The sequence below is a fragment of the Aplidium turbinatum genome, chromosome 15 (genome assembly GCF_918807975.1).
Source record: "Aplidium turbinatum chromosome 15, kaAplTurb1.1, whole genome shotgun sequence".
NCBI lineage: Eukaryota > Metazoa > Chordata > Ascidiacea > Aplousobranchia > Polyclinidae > Aplidium > Aplidium turbinatum.
The window spans coordinates 13,061,324-13,087,552 of NC_137486.1; the positions used below are offsets into that span (position 1 = coordinate 13,061,324).

Here is a 26,229-nt window from a genome sequence, read left to right on the forward strand (position 1 = left end):
ACGGAAGTATTTCTACCAAGTGTAGGCTAACAATAACTATAAATAAAGAGCAGGTTTTATGTTTTGAGACTGTATTATAATTAGCTGCTTTAGCTTATTAGTTATTTCTTTGTAGAAACACAAGAATTTCAAAACGTTTGTCTGACAATCTGCTGCGTGTGGGACGCATAATGTCCTTTCCAAGTGAAAACATGCGTTCCACAGCAGCGCTAAATTTCAAAAACAAGTCTTGAAAACGTTTACTCTGAAAGGTAGCTTAATTATCACTGTTCCAAGCGTGCTGTGATGGCTTAGCATATATAAACCTTTTAACGAAGTCCACTGCACCAACATCGCTCTTTTCAGGGGCATAGAGCTCTTGAAATAAATAAAGTATTTTCAACCTCCGCGATGACATTCATTGATTTTTCGCTTTCTCTCTCGTTGCTCTGATCCATCGCTCTCGATACTGCTCACGATATGAGTGATCGCCATTTGGCGAACATCTTCCGCTTGTATTCCAGGGAGCTATTCCAATCAACGCGAAAGCTGGTAATTCGGATGAGTCGCGCTGGCCAGAATACATTGTAAAACTCTCATTGTGAAGCGAGATTTTCCACGAAAGCAAAAAATGACGCATAGCGCTTGACGCTTAAAATCGGCAAAATAGTTGACGGTGCTATCATTTCCGTCAACTAAAAAATAAACTTACAGCGCTAGCCTCAGCGTCAACAAAAAGTTGAAGCCGTCAATTTGACGGCGTCAACGTACAACACTGCTTTTCAAGATAATTAGGCCTATTGCTTAGAATGGCTTAGATAAATGCCATTCTTGAACTAACCGAGATGCATGGACTGCAAAAGCTGTTTTTAAAATTTTAAACTGTCAAACTACGAGCTCGATTTTGATTGCAAATTATTGGGCTTATTTTTGTGTTGATTTACCTGTTATGGGCTTGTTTTGTAGATCCGATTTCTTGTTTTTAAAAAATAACCTGGCATCACTGATATAAAGTTATAAGATGATGATCGGTACTTCGGTAGGTAGGCTACATCATTTAGTACAGTAGAATTCGCCTATAGAGACACTTCGCCTATAGTGACACCTGTTGCAAAGTCCCATTTGCATACGCAACTGTTGAATAGAATTCGGCTATAGTGACACTTTGGTTATGGTGACACTGTTTCCGCGGTCCCTTCAGGTGTCACTATAGGCGAATTCTACTGTAGTAGTATATCATCATTTCGCTCTACTACAGCATACGGTTTGTCGTAAACCGGAATGGCTCGTTTCAATGAGTCCAATTCGGTGAGTCCGATTTGGTGAGTCCGATCCCTTAAAGGAGGATTTTTTTAATTATTTTTTAAAATTATAAGGTACAGTACCGGTAGCCTAATTATTATTGCCGTTTTACGGTTAAGGGTGAGAGGTTAGGAACTCACCGAATCAGACTCACCGAATAGTAGCAGACTCGTCGTAAACAGGGTTCTGCTGATTCTCCATGCATTTTTAATAATAAAATACTGATTTGATACTTGATGGAGAATTCCTGGGCTGCTGGCCTGCTGCTTCTTAGTCAGGAGATCCCCTATCCTTAATGGAACTCAATAAATACAAAGTTATAACTATAAGATCACTTGTGCAATTACGGAATTTTAAATTTTTGTAGCAGCTATCAAAAATTCATTTGACGGTTTCTGATTTTAACACCCATCTTTTTTGTAAAAGTTGTTATATACGGTACTATACACTATACAGTCCTCAAAATTAGCGGCGGCACGCGGCAATTGCCGTGGTAAATGCTGCCGCAAACGACATAATGGCCATTCTGCTACGGCAATAAAAATGCCGTCGCAAAATGAGCACTTACTTAGGACAAAAATTGTTCAAAATTTCTTTGTGTGTTATTTACTCGCAGAGGAAGTTGAATCAGCAGAAACATCGGACTGAGACCTCACCTCAGACTATTTTACTTGTTGTGAACATTCACGCAGTCTTCAAAATTAGCATAATTTATCTTGAAAGAAACGATGCCAAGGCCAAACGGCAAAAGTTGCAATTGTCTCGGCAATTGCTTTAAACATTTATTACAAAAAAATTGTACCAAAACATGTAAAATGAGAAACGAAAAATATACTATATAGTAGTCTATCACGACTACATTGTTTGATTTGTTGTGATGTAATACCAAAAGTAGCGATAAAGCGAGCAATGCGATACGCACGCTGTTACGTTAATTCATGTGAAATAACTCATAGGGAAAAAGTAAGTTCATTTTGGGTTGATTCATTATGATTCAACGTTCGAGTCAGCACAAATCGATTTAATTTTCTCGGCGGGTTATATTGTGTACGGTAACAACAATGACCAATTAGAAATTTGCATTTGTTTTTCATTAATTCGACATCTAGCGACGTTGAATTATCATAAAATAACGTTAATTGCTCAACCAGGTACCGGTAACAAATTTATAGCTCCCTGCGAGAAGATTGCTTCGACTTACGTATAAGCCAACAAAATTTCGGCACAGCTGGGATACTGCAAGCAACACAAAGTCTGTTTGATAAAGAACTAGTCAGAATCTGTATTGGGGGATGAGGTTGTCGCATCGTCACTGGAATACTTGAAGACGCAAAACTGCCCGTTCATGAACGCACGATGCCATATGATCGGAATCATTATTTTCTTTAATGCCGAAGAATCGTTTATTTAAATTTGTACTACTTTTTAAACTTGCCCTTTAGCTTTTCTTTCCGATTTGTTTCCGTCATAAAATTCTTTACAAATTTTGCAAAATACCACCCTTACTTTTCCTTCTGTTCCCTCTGTTTGATAACCTATAGCAGTTAAATTCCACATTTTAACTGTATCTTCCTACACCATGATTTATATTCGCAACGACACCGGTAAACAATTAAGCATTTGTTGAAAGAATAACTTTTGCGTGCAATTGAGCCAGTGTTTACAAGGTTACAAACTTTTTACAGTTCACAAGAGCATTGTCAGCACATAAAATAGCTGGTGTAATGCTATGGGCTACCTCCGTGTGACACGATGAAGAAGCGCATAAAATTTCGTTTGATTAAAGCATATAGCAATTGCCGCCGCAATCCAAGGTTTGTTGATTTGGCGACGGCAATGTTTTTGCCGTCGTAGATGGAAGCTAATTTCGAGGGCTGCTATATTGGTCTTTGTTTCTTCAGATGGCTGACTATGGATATATTGATTGTCATTGTCATTTGTCTGCCAAAGCGTTTGATAGTGATCGAACTGAAGTAATTGCAAGGGCCAAAAATGCTGGTGTCAAAGCCATTGTGGTTGTGACTGAATCTTTTACTGATTTTGCAACAACTTTGCAATTGTGTCATGAAAATCATGGCTTCTTATTTCCATGCTTAGGAGTACATCCTGTTCAACAGGTAGCCAAAGCATACATATAATATAGTTTTTCATTTTATGTGATATTTTGGCTTATTTTTTTCAACCAGCTTGGTAGTATAGGATAGGCAATAATATATGTAGTAAACTCTTTTATTCTGTCAATTCAATATTGTTGAGGTGGTTCGTATCGGCCTATCATATGAGGGTCTGCTACTATTCGGTGAGTCCGATTCGGTGAGTTCCTAACCTCTAACTCCTAACCCTAAAACGGCAATGATAATTAGGCTACGGTACCTGATGATTTAAAAAAAAATTAAAAAAATCACCAAATAGAGATCGGACTCACCAAATCGGACTCACTGAATCGGACTCACCGAAACGGGCCATTCCGATCATATGAAGCCTTTAGAAATTGCCCTAACCATCATATTAAATAATGTGTGGTATGTTGACATCTATCATGTTCATGTCATATCCAGGCTTATGCACGGTTGCTGAAGATTTAATTTAAGTGGACAGGAAGGCAAGCAAGCCAATCTTCAAGTCTACCTTCAGGCATGCTTTTAAGTGCCGCCCCGATAGCTCAATTGGTTAGCGCGTCACTTCTGGAACGAAGAAGCTTCAAGATCAAGCGGCGCTGGTTCGGCTCTCAGGGTGTGCACTTGAGCAACGCACGTTAAGGACTGCTCTCCATTCAGTGGCATCTAATGGATGGAATAGTTCCCCGGCAACAAGACTTCAACAATCGGAAACTTCACTCTGTCAATCTCGGTGACCGGGCCTGCGTCAGTGATTCAAAGCCTCTACAAGTATGCGAAACTGCCAGGATTAAGCTCTGCAAGAACCTTTCCCAGTCCGAGGATAAAGATTCAATCAATCAAGTGTCCAGCCAAAGACACAGCCGCATGCTCTTGAGCAGTGGTTTCCAACACATGGGTCGTGACCCAAAGTTAGGTCGCCTGATTATTTTTTTGGGTCGCTTGTTTTTCAGGCATATTGCATCTTGGACGAAAAAATAATTATAAAAAAATTTTAAAGTGTGAAGAGATCGATCACAAAGCTGGAAAATATAAACACAAGTCATGAAGTGTTTTATGTCGAGACATCGGAAAGCTTTGTAGCATGATCGTAGTGCAAGAAGTTTTAACAGTTTTCGTTTTTAATATTGTTAATTGTTATTATTATTATTAAATGTAAACCCAACAAAAATTTCAGTCTCAAACATAAATTAACTTGACAAAATTACGGGATATGCAATTATGCATTGTAACGTGCACTATATGTCACGAACACTATGTAGGACAAACCATGACAAATTTCTCCACACGTTGGGCCACACGTCGTCTAATGTCGTAAAACGCATCATAGACAAACCCCAAGTGCTGTATGGACTCATAGCTTTCTCTCAAAGTCAAATAGCCACTGCCAAAAAAAAATGTTAACACTTTTTTATGATAATTTTGTTTAGATGCTCTCTGATAGCACTCTTCAAATTAGTGCTCACCCTGATCAACTCCATTCAGCATTGCCATTTATTAAAGATCACACAAAGGAGCTGGTTGGTGTTGGTGAAGTTGGGCTTGATTTTACTCCACGATATATCAAAAGTCTTGAAAATAAAGAAGAACAAAGAGATGTTTTACGACAGCAAGTGTGTTATTGGTAATCACTTTTATTAGTAGTTTTGTAACCTTTCTTGAAAGTTATCATAAGATATAACAACAAATACGGTACATGCACGCAAGTTCATACAATATTGGAGTTTTTGGTCTAGAACAGCGTTTCTCAACCTGGGGGTCGCAAAGGTCATTTCATGGGGGTCGCTAAGATTTTCATTAAAAATTTTCAAAATCGCAAAAATTTCCGGATAAATGAAAAATCTTTGCAGCAATCACTTTAGTATACAGTAATGTCGTAGCAAGTGACTAATTGGTTGAACTGTTACGAAAGAAAACGCGTAGCTCGGTTGTAGGCCAATTCATCATCGTTTTTTCAAGTAGAACAATATTTCTTTGAGCTCAAAGAAAAAGATGCCGCATTTGTACGAAATCCGTTCTCTACTGCTTTGGATGTTGCTGATATTCCAGATGAAATTTTATGATCTTCAAAATGATTCTTCCGCATGTGACATTTTTCATGAAATAACCTACCGTACCAGTACCACTCTTTCAGTTCTGGTGTGCTATGCGTAAATCATACCCACAACCATCTGAACTAGCTTTTCGAATAGTAGGCTACTTCCATTTGCCACAACATACTTCTGTGAAAGTGGTTTTTCAACTCTTGTCCATATCAAAACGAAGGAAAGTTGAAGATGATATGAGATTGGCGTTATCAAGCACTTAACCACTAATTTCGAAGTTGCCCAAGCAGTTGCAAAGTCAACCGTCGCATTAAAAGTTGTGATATTCAGCAGTTCTTTGCAATTAAATGTTATTGAAATGTATTTTTGTGCTAATTTATATATATATCTATAAAAACATACCATGAAGGAGGTCGCAGGCTGTATTCAACACCTAAAAGGGGTCATGAACCATAAAAGGTTGAGAAACACTGGTCTAGAATATATGTTATATCGTATATTGTTTTTATAGATGTTGTAATCATATGGGAATTTACCATTTCATCAAGTATATTTTCGGTATTATTTTATTTCTGATCATATCACAAAATTTCATCTTTTGTTTTCTGTATTATTCTGACTTGTAAAGGTTGTTCTGATTAGAAATAAGATAAACTGAACAGATGTTCATAAATTTTGTGTATATTTCCTGTTGTAGGTTCGCATGGCCAAAAGTTTCGACTTGCCATTGTGAGTATGATCAAGCTGTCTTTGCATTTTGCAAACTTTAGTTGTGCAGTAGCCTATGTCCACGTGTAATTTGCATACCATGATACCAGTACATTAAAATATGCTGTGGAGCTTTGGACTCTATGTGATTTTTGTATGGCTGTGGCTATATTCACACTATATAGTGTAATAATAGCCTCAATAGTGTTGCCAGATAAGGAATTCTGCCCTAATTTGAGAAAAGTTAGCCTACTGTATTTAAAACAAAAACTTGTATTTTGGAAAAAAAAAATTTCCTGGGCAAAGATCAAAATCCTAATTTGATTGCTAACTCTAACCCTTACCTTAACCCTTCCTAACATTAATCCTAACTCTGGCAACACCTGGTTGTGGAAAAATAGCCACTTTTTGTATTTGGCCTGGTGGATTTTAGAATGCAGGGTATTTAGAATTTTGTAAAAGATGTAAAGTTGTCAATGAAGTGTGTTACGTTTTGTATACAATTCTAAGTTGAAAAACCATTGTTACTTCATTGTGTGATTTTCTCAAAGCTGAGTCATTATTGCATAAAGGGCACACTGATCATAAGTTCGTGAATTTTTATCTACTTTTTATCTTTCAAATGTTTTATTATCCTAATTCTAACTTTATATTTTTTTGTCATGTTGATTGATTAATTTGATCTTTATCCTCGGACTGGGAAAGCTTACTTTGAGAGCTTGATCCTGGCTGTTTCGCATGCTAGTAGTGGCTTTGAACCACCGACGCAGGTTCGGTCACCGAGATTAACAGATTGAAGTTTCTGGTTGCTGGATCAAATTATTGTTTTTCAACTAGGTTTCTAGATGAATAGTGAAAACTTACCCTAATTGAATTATCTTTTGTGAAACGTTAAACCCATTGCAGGACTTTGTGATTGCAACTGGGCACTTGTTTAACTTTTATTGTAAGTGTTAATATTTAATTCTTGTGACGTGTGTTTTAGAAATGTCCATTCAAGATCAGCTGGTCGGCCAGTTATAAATTTACTACAAGAAGAAAAGGCTGAAAAAGTAGTTTTACATGCCTTTGATGGTAAGGCTTCCACCGCCCTTGATGGCGTGAAAAGTGGTTTTTACTTTTCCGTCCCACCGTGTATTGCAAGAAGCGAACAGGTGGGTGTGAAAATTTGAAAGCTTAATGAAATGATTTAAAAAAATATCGTTCTTTAAGCTGAGCTTGTGCTTCAAGAGCCATTGCATGGGTTGGTTTGTAAATGCTTGACCCACTAACGTTCGGCTATTGTCTAATCACATCAAAACATCAGACACAAGTAGGCTATTGCTTATCCTATTCCTCTGCTTCGTCTGTTTTGCTTACACAACTCAGTGTTTTTGAAGTATAATACCCGAATCGAACAAGCTGAACCATAGTCACCAGTGTTTCGCTATTCGTTGTTTACATAGTTTGGTCAATCACAATTGAACCTTTGGTGAAATTTGTACCGTTGAAATTTTGATGTCATTTTTTACAGAAACAAAAATTGGTGAAAAACGTTCCCTTGGAAAGTTTGCTACTTGAAACCGATTCTCCGGTGCTTGGGCCAACAAAAGAGGTAAAATTATTTCACGCGTATGTCGCAGGCTAATCGAAGTGGAACTTTTTCAGCAAAACGGCTTTATTTTATGATTTGTTGCAGTCTTACTAAATATTTTCGTATCTTAAGGAACGAAATGAACCGAGCAACATCCGAATCTCGTGTGAATATATCGCCAAGATCAAAGGAGTAACAACTGCAGAAGTTATCAGGACAACCTACAACAATGCCCTGAAATTATTCCCAAAGATTGTATTATAATAATTTTTTAAGACTGCCAGACAGATAGACCTACTGCACAAAGCAATTGAAGGAATAAGGAATCCTGAGTGGGTTGTTTCTTGGGCAAAATGTTATAAAAAAATAAACTTTTGTAGGAGTGGTGTCTGTGGTCACAATCGAATATTTGGAGTTTTGTGAACCTATCCTTTGAAAACTTGCCGGCTCGGGGTAAAGGTTTTTATTCCGACTCTGTTTGGACAAGCTACTAACTGCCAGTAGGCTGGTGTTTTGAATAAAAAAGGGAAACCGTTTCTTTGATGAATAGGCTACTTGATTTCTTAAACGAATCATTTTACTGAACCACTAATTTGAAATTGATGAAAAGTTTATCTAAAATTGAACTTGCAAACTAATTGAAGGTATAGCCTACACTTGGACATTTCCAGTTTGCAAGCAGGTGGGTAGCCTACTGGGTATTTTGTAAACTTGAATTCAAACCGATAGAGTTTACTGCCCTACTAGTTTAGATTACTTTAGTATTCTAGTTGCTTTATAAGAAAACAAAGTAAAGGGGTGTTGCAATGTTCTATGACGTCAGTTTCTTATATCCAATTGTGACGATTATCATCAACATTTTTGGCTGTAGCATAATATGACAGTGCTGATACCTCAAGGGTATAATGTGATATTGAATAACTCCAGATAGTGGTACAAACATAATTATATCGTTGGTGTGTTTTTGTGTTTTTATCTGTACGATAACGATTTTTCAAAAGCCGTGTAGGCTATGGGTTAATTATACGCTACATATCAAACTTTTTTTTTTACGAAATTTAACAGGCCTAGGCTACTTTCGTTTAGTAACTTATTGCATCTTTGGTGTTTCTTCGTTACTTTCGTTTTGTTGATTTCAATAAAAACAACTATTTTATGCGGTGGGGCTTTTTAAATATAGCAACGTAAGAAGAACCCTAAATACAGATTGAAACCTCAATCAGTAGGTTAGTTAGGTAATAGCTATCCATGTTCAGTCAATAGCATTTTTCGTCTTTTCATATACTGTACCAAATTAAGCTGTTGTTAGTGTTACTATTGCCCTATTTACATGCTTGGTGGACTGTCATTTGTCGAAAAAGTTGCGTTGACCTCCTCCTTCGCGTACAATCAAATTAGCGTACCGGTGCATCATTTAGGCCTAATTTGATTGCATACAAAGTGTGCATTTTGATAAAAAAAATATTACTGCTCCTAAAAAGTGACCAAAACAAAATTATATTTTCCAAAATTTTCTGAGGAGGTAATTATAAGCCCCCCACACCTCTCTCCAATTTTACTTTTTTGGACATTGAACTTTACATTGTTCCTTTGTGTAATAAAATTTGCTTTGTTAAAACTCTAGTCCTTTCAAAGTTTTTTTTTAGATTCGCTACTGAATTGTCATTTACAATTTTTTACTAGAAAATCTTGGAGTTGTTTACTCTGCTAAAATGATGAACGTAATTTTTGTTCTTCACATTGAAAGAGTTTGCGGTCCTAAACGCTTTCTGGTCCTATTTATCCTACTATTCACAGCACGAAACATAGGGTTCCACCGGTGGGTTTCGAAATAATGCTCACACGGCCCTGACTAGGCCTATGCTTGGCTACCGAAGACAATCTTTGAGAAGTACCAGATCTTCTACAAATTCTTTGGTAGGCTTAATGTAAAGACCTCTAAACATGTTCCAATTTATTGCCCCTAATACATATTTTTTTCTGCGAGGGTTTTAAAACTATTAGGCCTGCAATGCTGGTATGCGCTTGAGCAACGCATTTCAAGACTACCCTTCATTCAACGGCACCTAGTGGACGGAATGATTCCCCGGCAAAAGCATTTTAACAATAGGAAATTTCACTCTACCCATCTCGGTAACTGGCCCTGCGTCAAAAGTCTCTACAAGTAGGCCTATGCAAAATTTCCAGGAGCAACCTATCAAGGCTTTGTGTATCCGAGGATAAACATTCAAAACAAACGATTCCACACGTAAACATTTTCTCCACTTTCCTCAACATCGAAATCAACTGCAATCCTGCAGTTCCCAATAAACCTTCGCACATCTAGAGTAGCTATCGGCCTACTCATGGATCACATTGATCTATGGCCTATTGTTAACGATGTCAATGAATGGTTGCAATTGGTGATAAAATCCGTGTGAAGAGTCTCTAAAGCTGTTCAATCAAAAAGTTGTTGTTCATCCAAAAGCAGTAAAAAATAAAAGTGTAAACGAGCTCTCCCGGGGTCTTTCCTCTCCTTACCAAGTTATTTCCTATTTCGGAGAGCTGAGCTCACCCAAGCCCTAGGCCAATGCATGGCTCGGAACCCAACCCAAAACTTTACTTCAATTTTTTTTTTTTGACAGCATTACAAAGGTTGTGCTTGGTCTAAGACGTAGAAAAGAATTATAGATGTTCGGATTCCACCTTTTATAAGATCCTGATCCGACAATAGTAGCCTACATAATCTGGTCTTGATCTGACGGTTTTGCATGATTCGATTTCTCCAAAGCCAATTTATATCACAAATCCTGTGGGTAAATTTCAGGCTACCTGGCAACCCTAATACAAAGTCCTTAGCCCTTTGAAACAAAAACCTGAAAAATTTGTAACTTTTTCATGGAAGCAACCATAGTTATACCATAGATATCTTATATAGGTTATACCGCTATAAATTCAGCCACTTTCCAACTATTGGGAATAAGCTTATGTAAGCTTAATCTAAACAATTGACAAGTGTATTAGTTGCAGTCAAAATATTAGTTGCAAAAATGGCCACTTTGGTTTTTACACAAACCTTACTTAAAAAACAGTAATTTAATTAATCTACCGTATGTACTAGATTACTAGAATATAAAAACCTTAACTTAAATGATGGGTCTGCTTTTTATGAATAAGAAGTAAATAAGATGCTCTGACTTGATTTTTGTACTTGCAACAACAAATATGAGTGATTCATTTGAAGAATCTGGTATGTTTGATGCAAGTTTGTCCATGTGGAAAGGAATCAAACAAAATAAAGGTTATCTTAGAATTTAACTAGATTTGTTTGTAGATGTCATGTAGTATTTTTTATAAGGATCACCGTTTATATGACTTATTTCAACTCAGTTCGTTCAAGGTAGCATTGCCAATCCGCAATAATGCGCAAGTAAAGAGGGCTTATCACTTTTGCTGTGGGAGAGACATATTATAAAATAGGCTGTGGCTATATTTACACTATTTATTGTAAGAATAGCCTCAATAGTGTTGCAAGATAAGGAATTCTGCCCTAATTTGAGCAAAGTTTAAAGCAGTTTAAAACAAAAACTTGTATTTGGATTTTTTTTTAGTCCTGAGCAAAGATCAAAACCCTAAACTTATTCCTAACTCTAGCCCTTACCTTAACTCTTCCTGACTTTAATCCTAACTCTGGCAACACTTCATTGTGTAAAAATAGCCACTTCCTATAAAATAATTAGTGCATCAGGACTGACTCAAAACCTACAAGACCACTAAAACAATTTGGTAGCTTGTGGAAATAAATTTAGTCATGCAAGGAAAAAGCAGGGATATCTATAACTACGGGATTGGAAACTCTATAGTGCTATACATCAGTAGGGTCATCACATTACTACGACTACAGAAAGATTAACAAAATAAAATACCAACTAAAAGATGCACAAAATTCAATTTTACAATAATAATACAAAATGTACACTCACATTAAAACTTAATTGATGTATAAAAGTACATTTACACTGCTAGAAAAAAAAAACGATGAATCCAAAAAATGAATGAATGTAACGAGTCCAAAAACCGCTTACTGTTGTTCTTTAGCATTTTGCGTAGGCTGCAAATCGGATCAGAAGTAAATGAGGAGTGTTCAGCAATCAGTGAAATATGCTGTTGTATCATCAACTTGTTCACACACCAATCCAGTACGAAACCAATATGTTTACGATGTCATCAGAACTAAAACCAATAGTCATTCTGGAAGTTTTTTAATCAGCAAACGAAATAAAACATGACTGTACCAATGGAATACAAACAAATAAGGAACTGGCTATTTTTCCACATTTTAACCGTAGCCTGATTGCCATGGTTACAATCAGGTGTTGCCAGAGTTAGGATTAAAATTAGGACGGCTTAAGGTAAGGGTTAGAGTTAGGAATAAGATTAGGGTTTTGATCTTTGCCAGGACTAAAAAAATTTCCAAAATACAAGTTTGTGTTTTTAACAGCTTTACACTTTTGTCAAATTAGTGCAGAATTCTTTATCTGGCAACACTGTTGAGGCTATTATTACACTAGCCTATATAATGTAAATATAGCCACAGCCAACAAATAAACAAACCAGGCAAGCGTAAACCTTACAATTTACAGCAGGTGAATTGATTGTTACACTTTTGGTCGTTCGTTTAGCCTACTACTTGCTGCCCTTTGAGGTCAATTTATGTGATTATTTATCACAGCAGCGCACAAAGAAAAGTGGCCTTACTGGTGTATATATAGAATGATTTTCAATTTCACAGAGTTTCTAATCCCGTAGTTATAGATATCCCTGGGAAAAAGCTACATTGTTTTTAATTTTGAACAGATAAATGATTGCAGTAAGCCAGTAACTACACTTTGTTGAAGATTGTTACTGCCAAACTTTGTTACTTAAACCCTCTACAATTATTTAAAGATTGCATGGCCTTTTCAATAACAGCAACCAATTCTACTTTCTACTTTCTTTGTGTTTGATGATATCATTTGTTTTTCTAACTTTGAGCTCCGTTTGCACCCGCATGTCTTGTGTGGACCTATGGCATGAAAGGATTTTCTCCACAAGTTGTTATAATAATTTTATGTTAGTTTTCTGTTCACCTGTGCTCTTTTATTACATGATCTGTTTTCAGTGTTTTGCTCCAACTTGCACTGGTCACCAAAAGAAAAAGGAACTCGAAATTGCTTATTTCAACAGACAGTCAAAAATAAAAGGCTCAAAAGTTGCAGTGCAAGTGAGATTGTCTAAAAAGCACATTAAAGTACAATAAAACATACAAAAACCAATTGAAGTTCCAGCCCTCGAAATTAGCTTCCATTTACTACGGCAAAAACATTGCCGTCGCCAAATCAACAAACCTTGGATTGCGGCGGCGATTGCCGCTGTTGTTCGGCAATTGCCGATTGTTATTTGATTGTAACAAAAATTTTAAGGAGTGACAATTTTTTGGTTAGTCATTAGTTGTTTAGAAGTTTGGACAGTTTGCCAATTTTACATCAATTCAACATTGTCATACATTGATTTAACATATGAAAATGAAGAAGTTACGTGTCTGGGGCACGTGAGTGTTCCAGCAAGTAAAATAGTCTGAGATGACTTCCTGGTGCGATGTTTCTGCTGAATAAAATCCCGCTGCGAGTGAATAACACAGGAAGAAATGTGAAACAATTTTTGTCCTAATTAAGTGCTCATTTTGCAAAGGCATTTTTATTGCCGTAGCAGAATGGCCATTATGACGTTTGCGGCAGCATTTACCATGGCAATTGTCGTGTGCCGCTGCTAATTTCGAGGACTAAAGTGCCTGTGTTGTGTTGTTGAAGCAAGCTACGCTAAACAAACCAATCAGACAGTATAACTAAGCAAAGGTCAGCACAAAATTCCATGTAACCTCTCAACCAAACCAAGCAAAGCGGACGTTTATTAAAATAAGTTTATAGACAAAGTTTATTAAAATAACTAGTAATTTTTTTATCATAAAAACTTGTTTATATGTCGGCAGATGGAACTTTTTCATATGAGGATGGTGATTTTGAACCAATTCCTTTAGATGTCTACACTGCTGCATCATTGGGCGAAGATGAAATCATTCGAGATATTTTAGATAGGTAACAATGAAAACTAGTATCAGCCTCACTTACAAATTGTCCTATGAAGCTTTAAAAAGGAAATATTCATATGTTCAATTGTTCATGTATTGTTACTCTCAAATGTCCATGGTTTGAATCTGTAGCAACCAGAGCTATCATTTATGGTAATGTTCTCAATGTACATTATTAATCATTTTTAGTTTCAAAAATGCTCCACTGGTAAAATGCAGTAGGCTACAATGCACTTGTTTTCAGCTACTGTGACACTTCATATGTTGTGGCATTTTCTTGAGAGTCTCGTTACGGATACACACATGACATAATGCCACCATCTGAATGACGTGATCTTTATGCTGCGAGACACGAGTGACACACAACCCAAATGCCGCAAGACACCAATGACACAAGGCCTGAATATATACATGAATGATTTTATCAGTATTCTTTCACAAAAAGATTACACATGATGCAATTAAATCCTAATTAATCTTATTAGCAAGGTACAGTAAATATTGAAGTACATTATATATAATGAAGCTTTTACGTCTTAGTTATAGTTGGAACATTTGCACACTGCACTTTTGCAACCTAAATGGCCTTTTGTTTAGGTGTACTTGGCATGATACAAACAGTAAGCACTAAACAGCACCTGTCATTACCATGGTGATGGACATTTGTACAGGACATATATTTGTGTCATTTGCACTTAATGGGTCAGAAGATGTATAGATTAAAAGCAATTTGCTTTCAGACCAAGACAGATTGTTAGATATTTCAGTACTGGGTACCCAAACAAGTCTTTAATGTTGGTGAAACACTTCAACGTTTATCAGTTAAAATAATGTTGCTGAAAGCTCTGCCAAATGTGCTTTTATCAAGACTTGCTAACTGTGTAACTTGCGTATTTGTACTCTATATTCAGTTTTCATATGTTTTTAATTTTCAGAAAAGACATTCGTTCAAATGCAGAAAATACCGGAGGCTGGACTGCGTTGATGTATGCTTCATACATGGGCCATAACAGCACTGTTCAAGTCCTACTAGATTCTGGTGCTGATGCAAATTTTACAAATCGTCTCGGATATTCTTCACTTATTCTTGCCGCCATGTGTGGCAATGACAGTACAATGGCTGTGTTAATACAGGTATCTTATGGCTTTAACTGTTGTCTTTGAAAGTGTTTTGTTTTATGCTACTTGCAGGTCTTACTCTGTAACCATTCTCTGTAGCAAACATTCATTTTACATCAGTTGGGTGTAAAATAGCGTCAATGCAAAGTCTCCATAAAACTGGTGATTTCCAGTCAATTCTCATAGGTTGAACGCTAATCGAACACAGCCCTCAAGAACTATGAGAACTCAAACTAAAAACGACTCTCATTGTAGGGTCTTAAAAAAGAAAGTTAGTAAAAATACCATGGACAGCACTACATGGAGTGTATGAACTATTACACTCAAGTTTCCTTGTTTGATCTCATTTTGATAGAATTATACTGTAGTTTTGTTTATTATGGGTAGCCTAATAAAGTTTTAGTTTCTTATTGCTACACAGTACCTGGATAATGAATGTTGCTTCTTTTTCATAATGTCAACATGATATACGTTCTTCTGGTGATCATGTTTTTTATCTAAATGCCTGGTGAACAGCCTCATTCAATTTTTAGCATTGTAACAACATTATGACATTTTAATTGCTTAGTTTTTTACATTGATTGTTAATGTCTTTAATTTCTTGCACTTCCTGATATCTTAAATGTTTTGCAGAAAGGCGGAGATGTTGAAGCAAAGGACAAACGAGGATGGACAGCTTTGTTCCATGCGGCAAGCTCTGGCCATCAGCAAGCTACTGAGTTTCTATTGAAAGCCGGCGCCAACTATGAAACAGTGTAAGGATTTTGTTTTACTCAGGGTAACTACTGACTAGTGTGCCGGAGTATAGCTGTTGTTGTGTTTTGTCTGTTCACGGCTGGTTAAATATGCAGCAAGTCGTTTGGGAAAATCGAACATGTTATTCAATCATTTTCTTAAACAAACTGCTTGTTAAATTTTGTAACGTAATTTTGATATGGAATCTGTCAAAAATAAGGCAGCTGAGCTTTTTTTTAGCATGATCTGCAAATATCAACTTAAAAATTCATTGGTTTGATTCTTATAGGCGCTGCAGTTAGAAGATGTGCACGTTAAATACATACAGCAATATTTTATCGGTTTTAGATTGTTTGTCTGCTTCTTAGTATTGTGGTGAAGCAGGTTGTGTCCATATCTAAGATGTGGTTTATTCACCGTCTTTGGTCAGACTTTATAAAGTGCATTAGCACAGTCGACACTTACGGTACATATCACTGTGTAAATGTGGAATGTATCGATTCGTAGGGAACCATCCCAGGGCTTAACCCCACTGATGGAGGCTGCAGCGTCTGGACATGAGCTAATTGTGCAACTCCTTCTTCAGAAAGTAAGAATTTTTCACGTGTCCTCTCTTTGAGTAATCTTCTCTTGTGAATAGATTTGTATCATTTACAGTTGAATTTTTAATATAGTTTCTCTCTAGCAAACTCTTCCTTTAAGCGTTGCTAATGCTGTATCAAAAAAAGTAATTTATGTATAATTTGTGTATCACTAAACGACCAAGATTAATTTAAGCCGTTATCGTATTGCTATCCTGTGAGTTAACTGGACTGCTAAAGAATTGTACAATACTGGACTTTTTTCGTTAGACTTTGTGCAGAATCTTGTTGCATAACTTTTGCCCTAAGCAAAAAATACAAAGCTCAAAGTCATACATCATTTTACGAACAGGTTCTGTCATGTCGTCACAACATCATTTGTTTAATGTCGAATGCCTCAGATTCCTGTTTCATGCTGCACCCACTCGGGCCACAAACCAACACTGTATCCTTTTATAACACAGGGCGCTGATGTTACCAGGCAAGATTTTCAAGGGGAAAAAGCGTCGACTCTTGCACTAGCTTACGGCCACACTAAAATAGCAGGTCTCATCGATCAGTACAAAGCCCGAAAGCCTAAACCACCAGGTAAAGTGTCATTTATATTCTTCATTTACTGGGCACGAAACTGCGTGACTGCGAAACCGGCTATGCAATTACTTCATTCTCGACTCTGCAATCATGTTTAACCTGCCCTTTATTTTGAGATAAAGGAAGTCTTGTTTTGGGGTCTTTCTATAAAGTTTCGATAGATAACGTTTGTATGATGTAAAGGTTGTTTGAATTATCTGTATCATTTCAAAATGCTGAAGATCAATTGAGTTGAAGACGACTGTAGTACGTTGTTTTGTAAACAAAAAGCGGAAAGGTGAGCAGACGACAACGCGCACCTGCGAATGCCAATCAGGACTTGATTCGTTTTGTTAGGCTTTGATGAAGGTGTGAAAATCGCATTCAAAGCTTTGTTTACACAGGCTTTGATTTCGACGTTTTTATTGAATAGACTAGGCGGAATCGATTTCACGCTTTTTCGCATTTATTTCTGTGTTGTCGGTTGAGAGACAGTGAAAAGAAAGTGTGAATGTTGTTAATGAAACTATCCAAATTGTTAAACGCGACACGGCGCGTTGTTTTATGCAATTTTGTGGCTAAAATTTTCTGCAAGTGTGTTGTAAACACGTCCATTTCTAAATCTCTTCACTGTTTGCTTATCTGATTGGATTCTTTGCTGCTTGGTCGATTCTTGTTGGTTTTCGGGGGACTGCCGAAACCGAATTAAATTCGAAGTTCATTGTTTTCCAGCTTGCCTTGCTCCGCCGAAGCACCACAAAACCGAGGAGCAATCTAGTGGAAACAACTGCGGCCAGTCCGGACCCAGTATCCATGCCGGCCCAAAAGCGTTTGCTCAGATGACCGGTCTCGGCCCAGATGGCAAGCCCCACCCCCATGCAACTGTTCCCGCTTGTAAGTTACCGGCACGTTCTTGCTTGGCACGCACACCCTCCATTTTGCGTTTGTTTTTATTTGACATGCATGATTGAGTTTCATTTGAACGGTTTCGTTTATTTAGTTTTACAGGAGCAGCTATCCCACATAACAGTGGCGGAACCTGCACAGTGGGATGGACCAAAGGTAGGTTTTTAGTATTCTGAAGCAACTTTACGTTTGAACCCATCTGAAGCAACGGTGTAAGCATTTGTTGCGGCTCAGTTTTAGTTTGCTGCCAAGCAAGACAACGCCATCATTATTGAATGGATGAAAACCCTCTTTTCTAAGGATAAAAACCCTCTTGTTAAAAGATGTGGCCATCTATTCACGCATTGTTCAACCTTACACGCTCATCGACCCAAAAAAAAAACGGTTTGGAAGCAAAATAAATGATAAAGGAAGGTACTTTCCGTACCATTACGTTGCTTTATCTACCAGCCGGGAACTGACAATCAACAAAATAGTGAGGTTTTTTTTTCGTTTTTTTGTTTAAAAAAGAAAAACTGCGTTAACCCCGCGAGATTAACTAAAATAGTTAAAGGGAAGCCACACTGCACACTTGTCAGTTGCAGCTGATGTGGTTAAAATTGTTCGTGAAGGTTTCTAATAAATGCATTGTTGGTTATTCTTGATTTGTAAATATTGAACTGAACTAGTGTTGGGCGATATTGAAAAAAACAAAACGATACGATATTTGAAAAAATACTCGATATTTCGATACTTTTCGATATTTTTGTTCTAATTAAGAAAAGAGTTTCTCAGTCTTCGAAATTAGTGCCGGCAATTGCCGAGGTGATTGCCGACGCAGATGCATGAATGGCGCATTAGCGTCGGCAATGAAAATGCCAAGGCCAAATGAGCGCTTGTAAGGTTAGGGTTAGACATTCTTCCCGGTCGTTATGCCACAGCCATAGATTTGCTCCTTAGTCAACACCCTGATGGAGCTCTGCGAAAGAGGCGTGTGGATGGGTATCAAAGAACGAAAGCAGCAAAACGTGGACGCTTCATTGCGAAGACAGTGTAGATTTACAGCCAAGCGATGAGCCTCTTGATGTGTCCGATTCCAGTGATGACGCGACAACCTCATCCTCCGATACAGCATCTGATGCTTCCGATTCTGACTAGTTCTTCATCAAACAGACTTTGTGTTGCTCGCAGTATCCCAATTGTGCCGAAATTATGTTAGTGCTGGGGTTTTTTTTCGTCGAGACTTTTCGGTCATTTGTCCGAAATGACTTGAAAAAATTCGGTCATTTTTTATTTATTTCGGTCATTTTTTCTGATATATTTCCTTTCAAGTAGTTGATACAAACCAAAATTTGCACTTCCTGACTAGCTACAACATTAAGTTTCGCTGAGAAACGTTGTCGTGTTTTATCTGAAAAAAGTTGGAACAGACAAACGTTTCTTCAACGTTCATCAGCGAAACTTCAACCAAACTTTTTTTCGGACATTTTGACCGAATTGACTATTTTTTTCGGACATTTTGCTAAATAATCGGTCAATGATCAAAAAAAAAACCCAGTGTTAGTGCATACGTAAATCGAGGCAATCTTCTCGCAGGGAGCTATTAATTTGTTACCGGTTCTTGGTTGAGCAATTAACGTTATTTTATGATAATTCAACGTCGCTAGATGTCGAATTAATGTAAAACAAACGTAAATTTCTTATTGGGCATTGTTGTTACGCAATATAACCAATATAAGCCGCCGGGAAAATTAAATCGATTTGTGTTGACTCGAACGTTGAATCAACCCAAAATTAACTTACTTTTATTCAACGTGAATCACCGTAACAGCGTGCGTATCGCGTTGTTCGCTTTATCGCTACTTTTGGTATTATTACATCACAACAAATCCAACAGTGCGGTCGTGATAGACTACTCTAGTATATTTTTCGCTTCTCGTTTTACATGTTTTGGTACAGTTTTTTTTCGTAATAAACGTTCACAGCAATTGCCGAGGCAATTTCAACTTTTGCCGTTTGGCCTGGGCAACGTTTTTGTAGGAGTTTGCAGTTACGAGTTAGGGCTGTAATAGTCAAAATATCGAACGATATTGAAATAAATATCGATATTGAAAAGATATCGTATCGTATCGAAAATTCGATATATCGCCCAACACTAAACTGAACAGTACTGATTGTGAAACTACCGCATGACGCAATACACACTTCAAACATGCATGATTTTATTTCATTATTAAGCTTTCATTTGGTGAGATATTATTTCTTGATTGCTTGAACTTTATCAAAGGAAAACTGCTTTACGCTAACATGTAACAAACAGCATAGACGACGGTTTTAGTTACTTAACTAAGTCAATTTTCATGTTAAGTAGGCCTATTTACAAATTTTGCGACAGACATACCCCTAATTTGTTTTTAAAGATACTCTATTATGGTTTGTCTCCCCCAATGAGTTGATTTTTTTTTTTGAAAAATGGTAAGGGTCTTTTTTTCAAAATCTGATACAAAACATTTTAATCCTTTGAAAAGCTTTGACTTGGGATGCTTTCATGGAGGTATTTGTGGGTTCGGACTAACGGTTTCGGCTAATACACAGTACTTTAAAAAAAATTGTTTCACTTTTCATGATTACTTGAAGTCTTGTTGTTGTTCAGGACTTGGAGTCTTTGTTGTCCGAGATAGGCTGCAGCAAGCACTATCCCGTATTCAAAGAACAAGACATCGACTTACCAATATTTTTAACCCTAACGGATGCGGATTTGAAAGAAATCGGAATTGAGTGAGTGTTTCTTTGTCTTCAATTACTTCCATTTACCGACATGGTCGTACTTGATCTACATTTTATAGCACGTGTATTGCGCCTCAGCAACTTACCATGCAAATCGCGCGCGGTTTTGCTACTTGACAAGATTTCTACTGGCGCTGACGGCCGGTTTCTCAGTTGCGGACGAGAAAAGTTTTTTTTTTCATGCTGGTCATCAAACTACTGTAGTTCCTTTCCAGCAAACACAGCTTATCAGTTTTACCTCGCTTCAACATTGTCGGATATCAGCGATATGAAAATGACTATTTGTGCTTACGGGTTACCGCTGCTTCCTCAACGATTGCACTAATTTTGCCAGTGCAGCGGCCCCGAGTGATTAGCGAAGTTCCCCGATTATATTCGGTTCGAAAGAAAGGCTCTGAAATGCATTGGAAGAATTTGGTTTGGACTTTTTGGGCCGATTTGTGCTTGTGGAAAATCCGGACAATGTTAAAGTTCCGATTAGCGATATGTGAATATTTTTAAAGTATAGTGTATTTTTGAATTCCGTTGTTTTTGTATTTGTAATGGCTGTGCTCTTGACTACAAAAAATCAACACAATAGATTTTTGATGTAAAATTCCCTCTCTGGGATCACAAACATCTAAAATCAGGGAACACAAGGTACAACTTTGACATAATATTGATAAAAACCACTTGTGCTGCCATGTACACTTGTTTGGCGTTAATTTCGCCTTATTTGTCCCAGACTGTTCGGTCCAAGAAGGAAGATGGAATCAGCGATTGGTCGGCTAACCGGCGAAATCCGAACTAAATTATCCGATCGGCCTGAGGCTTCTTATGCTGACGCCATCAACTCGAAATTACAACTTGCACAAACGAAATTAAAACAAGTAAATTTAGACGGAGTATACAGTATAATATAGTATATATTTGATTTGAAATTAAGAGTTTTTTTTTATTTAAGCAAATTAAAACTTTCATGTTTTTTTGGAACATTTACAGTTATAACTTTACTGGCGAATTTTTTGTTCATGTCAAGAGGAACTCCAAGGCTAATAAAATTTATCATGATTTGATAAAAAAATCACTTCCTAAAGGTTTTACGTTTCTTTTTGTCTTAAAACGTGAGAATGTGCCAGTTAAATGACCTGGCTTTTGTTAGTTTATAGTAATTTAATAAGTATGCTTGGGGAACTTTGCTTTGGGAAACTAACTTGAAGCCATCGGTCTTCTCCTTGGGACGATGCACAGTTGGACGACGGAGCACGATAGACACACCGCGCATGGTCTATCACTTTATTCTGTTGGTGCTTAACTGGAATTGATTGCAGTGCCGTGCTTGTCTCAATCTTTTAAATGACGTTCACGTTATAGATCACGTTTCTAAATGAAGATCTGTACTGAGTCTTGGGCCAATTTTTAATCGTTTATTTTTACTTTTTGTAATCTCAGATCAATGAAACGAAGGACACACTAGAAGCCCAGGTCGCCCAGGAACGGGAACTAAGGAAGGTTACGGAAGGTGTACTGATCGGTCAGAAAGAAATCTGGATCTCTTTGAAAAAATTAACGGACAAACTGGCCCCCACTCATGCCAAGCTGGGTCAAAACCTGAATCAAATTCGGTGAGCGGTCTATCACATACGTGGATCAAATCGACGATATTATTCGAAGTTGTTGTTTTTTCACCAAATCCATTATCTTGCCTCTTTTTTGGCATGAATTACGCTTACTTTTCAGGTTTTCACCGACTAAAACTTCAGATAGTTTTAACTTATCTGTACTCTTTCATTTCTGAAGTATGGTACTATAACTCACTGTTGAGAGCGCCAGTTATTGCAGTGTTTTTTAAACCTTTTATTTGCCATTTTACAATCACAAGAACTTTAATTTGTGAGCAACGCACTAAAAAAATTGATTGCAGACCACTGACCACATGTCAACCCATCATGCTTTCCAATCACTGCATTTTGTGTCGAGTTTTTCGGGATGTACTTTTGCAGTAACCTGCTGTTTACGTTAACATTGCCGGCGGGGTTTATTTTTTAATCTTTGCGTTTCAGTTCGCATCTTCAACAATCCGAAACCGCTCCATCTATGAATCGCAATTTCGGCCGTGTGAGTGCTGCCTTAGAATTTAGAAAGTAAAAATAATTTGTTTTGTCTTTTGAAAAAAAAGCCGCGTTCTTTCGGTTGGTGTCGAACCGACGTCTTCGGAGTGTCATGCCGCTGCCTTCACCACTCGGCCATTAATGATTAATCAACTGTTAAAGTGAAGCGATTGCTCCGAGAGTAGTTGAGGCGTCTGAACAAGACTGCAGAGGTTTTCTATGCATTCCTCATCCCTCATCAAGGGCACACGACAGTATTTGCAAAGCGTTTAACGCTTGGTATGCCAGAAGGGAAACACAAAAGTTGTACTTTTTGCTTTTTCGTTCACTGGGAAATATTCTTTATCAAATAAACAACAGTTGGCCAACTCGTCTGGGAAAGGCTGCGTAGCCGAGTGGTGAGAAAGTCTGCGCGACGTTCGAAAAGACGTGGGTTCGACACCGCTCCAGAGCACGCGGCTGTGTCTCGGCAAAGAAACTTAATGGCAAGCCAAAATAAGGGGAGCAGCTGACTCGAAGACTATATGTCACTTCACTGCTTCCTATCGTCGGTATGTTATCGCAATGGGCGCAAATAAAAACACAATTATTATTATTATCATCTTTAACTGTTTACCGCCTGTTGTGAAACTGGTTTTCTATTTTTGCTGTCACAATTGTTGTAGCTACGATTTGACAACTATTGTGAACTAAAATTTTTTCTCTTTCTCGGCCTTCCATCTTTGGAACATTCGTTGTAACAAACTGAACAATGTTTCAGGACATTCAAGACAGCGGAACATTGATGCGAGAAATTGACAAGCTGTATTCTTACACAAGGTAAGTCTGGATAAGTCAGATTTTCAATGTGGCTTATTCTGACATTTTTAAATCAGTTCATTTGTAACTTTAGTGCATTTTACTTTAGGCGTGGTGTATTCTACGAAGCAGTGGTTTGAATTTAACTAGACTAGACCAGTTGTTCTCAAACTGGGGCTGGTGAGGAATAATCGAAGAGTCCTCGCAACATTTATTAAATTCCCTGACTAATAAAATATGTTGGCAAATTTGTTCTCAAACTGGTTCGTCCTTTTCTTTGCTTTACATTTCTAAGTTATTTCCCACAAAATTTGACTTCTAACAAACAGCTTAAGTACCAGTCTTTGTGCATTATAATATATTGAACCGTCTTTTTTCAAATTTTTCTCTTTGTTTAAATTGATGGGGTCTTTCATTAAATTATTTCAAGAAAGCAAAAGGGGTTCGCCTGGTAAAGAGGTTTGAGAACCACTCAACTTGACCACTTGAACTGCCAATGCTCCTCTACAAAGGGAATTCAATATTTTTGGAACCATTCCTTTTCTTTTTAGAGACTCCATGTCGGAAATGCAGAAGATATTACAGCGTGCCAAATCTAGTAGCGGGGCAGGTTGAAACGTTGCCTTCAGGAAATGTTATTTTTGTTTTGTTTTTTTTCGTTCGATAAACGAAAAAGTGACCTCACTACCTTTGTCACGTGGTTACCAGTATTGCATCTTTCCCAGCTAGAAAATTGGTTCTTTTTTACATTGATTCAACATCTGCAGACTTTAAATCAATGTAAAAAGGACCGATTTCCTACCTTGGATTGTCACATCTAAACTGACTATATTGTTACACCAGATGGATTCTGGAAAATTACAGTGTGTTTTCCACTAAGCTACATCACTTTCTTGTGGTCTGGTGGCAAAACAATAATTTTTTCGATAAATCAACGTTGCTTAGTTACGTTAATTCAATATGATCATTACGCCCATATTAGCGAACAATTACAATTTCGAACAATTTACAATTTCGAATTTACAATTTTACAATTTCGAATAATTACCATACTAGCAGTAGAACTCGGTTAATCCGGATCTTCGCCTAATCCGGATCAAACTGGAAGTACAAATGATTTGTAATCTTTTTATTGAAAAACAGCTTTGGATTATCCAGATTAGTTAATCCGGATCTTCGCCTATTCCGGACAAAAGTTGCGCTTTCTCTATCGCTTTATCCGGATTTGCCCGTGATTACTTTGTTTGACCGTGATTTTTTGTAAGTTTTCCATAGAAACTTGCATAGGCGCCGGCTCCGGAGGGGCGGCGCCCCCCCGTGAATTTAGCTCGGGGTGGCTGCCCCCCCGCGAATTATTTAAAAAAAAATCCTAAAGCAAATGATTGTAAGTTCAAATTTGCGTTAGTTTGACCTTCATTGCGGATCGATCTCAATTAAAAGATCTACTTGTTGCAACAAGAGCGCTGCTCCTAAGATAACAAAAGAAACAGAAGTACGGTAACTGATAAACGCCAGCATGGTGCCGTTGAAGCATAGTAACAATGATTGAAAAACGTTTTTCTTGATTTCTTCTGCTTTGTTTTTTCTTGGGAGTGCCAATAACGAGGTGCAGTTTGCTCAGTTTAGTATCTACGCGTATTAAGAGCTAAAGTTCAAAGTGACTAGCATATAATTCAAGTAGCCTACAGGCCTCAAAATTCGTTTTTGTTGACGGCGGACAAACGTGTCCGGTCTGAGCAGCTATCTCGGCGGACAAATCAAGTCTCATATCATATCTTTATCCTGCATTGCGAAAAAGCGGACTTGAGCCCTGTGCATCGGTGTACGCCTTCCGACGTACACCTGACCCACGCTGCAGCCGACGGCAATGTCTGTTTCCGGTTGTCTACTCTACTTATGACTTAAATTTGGTACCACCCATTACTCGAAATCGATCACTTGGTAGAGGCAATTATCGTAAAGTTTCTTGCCCAGAGAAACAACAGCAAATGCGGGTGGCTGGAGTCGAACATGCAGGCTCTCGACTGTGAGCCTAACGCGCTAACCACAAGGCCTGAGCCTACATTATAAAGCTTGGCGATATGCAATGGCGGATTGACGCAAACAAACATCAGTGCTGACAAACAAACATCAGCATTTTGAATGTAAGCAATCAGTCGGCTAGAAAGTTTGCCCCCCCCCCCGGCAACTTTCAAAACCCGGCGCCTATGGAAACTCGTCTTCGGTAACTGTTTTCAAAAGTTTTGAGTGACTACAGATTATTCCGACACGCATGTCTGAAGATGTAACTTTTGCCAGTGTGTTCTTGCGTTAGACGCAGAGTCTACAAATACATTCATTTTACATGCATACTGCATTTTAAAAGAACTCTATCACTGGGTCGCTAATGTGGTGATCGCGCGTCTCGGAATTGGCAGATGACCTCACTAATGCGTTCAATTTCGGTGATTTTTACCGATACCCTCCTATATAGGTAACGTCAGGCTTGATAGAACCGTCATCGGTTAATCCGGATCTTCGCCTAAGGGAACGTTCAAATATTACGTAACGCCTTCGAGGGGGAGGGGGGGGTTTATGCAAAGCGTTACGTTAGCGTCACATCGGGGGGGGAGGGGGTTCAAGCAAAACGTTACGTAACGCTTTCGAGTACGGAATGGTAGTTTTTTGTGCTGAATTCGTAGTGAAAAAGCGTTACATGGGGGAGGGGGGGATTGAAAAAAGCGTTACGTTGGCGTTACATGGGGGAGGGGGAGGGGGGGGGTCTAAAATTCGGAAAAAAAGCGTTACGTAATATTTGAACGTTCCCTAATCCGGATGGAATCGCCGGTCAAATC

General features: G+C 37.8%; 2 protein-coding genes across 4 annotated transcripts; both read left to right on the forward strand.

The window, feature by feature from the left end:
* The first annotated feature begins 1,147 nt into the window (after positions 1 to 1,147).
* On the forward strand, positions 1,148 to 8,880 carry LOC145784330 (deoxyribonuclease TATDN3-like). Of its 3 annotated transcripts, none has more exons than XM_082596132.1 (6): positions 1,148 to 1,287; positions 4,829 to 5,011; positions 6,141 to 6,172; positions 7,137 to 7,305; positions 7,665 to 7,745; positions 7,857 to 8,880. In XM_082596132.1, the coding sequence occupies exons 1-6, from the start codon at positions 1,261 to 1,263 to the stop codon at positions 7,986 to 7,988; spliced, it is 624 nt and encodes a 207-aa protein (XP_082452258.1). In that variant the 5' UTR covers positions 1,148 to 1,260; the 3' UTR covers positions 7,989 to 8,880. The 3 variants fall into 3 exon arrangements, with proteins under 3 accessions (XP_082452258.1, XP_082452259.1, XP_082452257.1); XM_082596131.1 differs by lacking the exon at positions 1,148 to 1,287 and adding an exon at positions 3,814 to 4,169; XM_082596133.1 differs by lacking the exon at positions 6,141 to 6,172.
* A 1,954-nt stretch (positions 8,881 to 10,834) lies between these two features.
* Positions 10,835 to 25,911, forward strand: LOC145784329 (ankyrin repeat and SAM domain-containing protein 3-like). The gene is made up of 14 exons (XM_082596130.1): positions 10,835 to 11,004; positions 13,732 to 13,837; positions 14,766 to 14,964; positions 15,583 to 15,704; positions 16,192 to 16,273; positions 16,730 to 16,853; positions 17,568 to 17,729; positions 17,836 to 17,897; positions 20,374 to 20,498; positions 21,232 to 21,376; positions 21,939 to 22,111; positions 22,550 to 22,604; positions 23,358 to 23,416; positions 23,947 to 25,911. The coding sequence occupies exons 1-14, from the start codon at positions 10,929 to 10,931 to the stop codon at positions 24,008 to 24,010; spliced, it is 1,554 nt and encodes a 517-aa protein (XP_082452256.1). The 5' UTR covers positions 10,835 to 10,928; the 3' UTR covers positions 24,011 to 25,911.
* Positions 25,912 to 26,229: the final 318 nt, after the last annotated feature.

Excerpts from the sequence above, each read along its gene's own strand:
- LOC145784330 (XM_082596131.1), top strand. The coding sequence starts at position 4,068 with ATGGATGGAATAGTTCCCCGGCAACAAGACTTCAACAATCGGAAACTT. Across the intron at positions 7,306-7,664 it reads GTATTGCAAGAAGCGAACAG|AAACAAAAATTGGTGAAAAA; the intron begins GTGGGTGTGAAA and ends CATTTTTTACAG. Across the intron at positions 7,746-7,856 it reads TGCTTGGGCCAACAAAAGAG|GAACGAAATGAACCGAGCAA; the intron begins GTAAAATTATTT and ends TCGTATCTTAAG.
- LOC145784329 (XM_082596130.1), top strand. The coding sequence starts at position 10,929 with ATGAGTGATTCATTTGAAGAATCTGGTATGTTTGATGCAAGTTTGTCC. Across the intron at positions 14,965-15,582 it reads CAATGGCTGTGTTAATACAG|AAAGGCGGAGATGTTGAAGC; the intron begins GTATCTTATGGC and ends AATGTTTTGCAG. Across the intron at positions 16,854-17,567 it reads CCGAAAGCCTAAACCACCAG|CTTGCCTTGCTCCGCCGAAG; the intron begins GTAAAGTGTCAT and ends ATTGTTTTCCAG.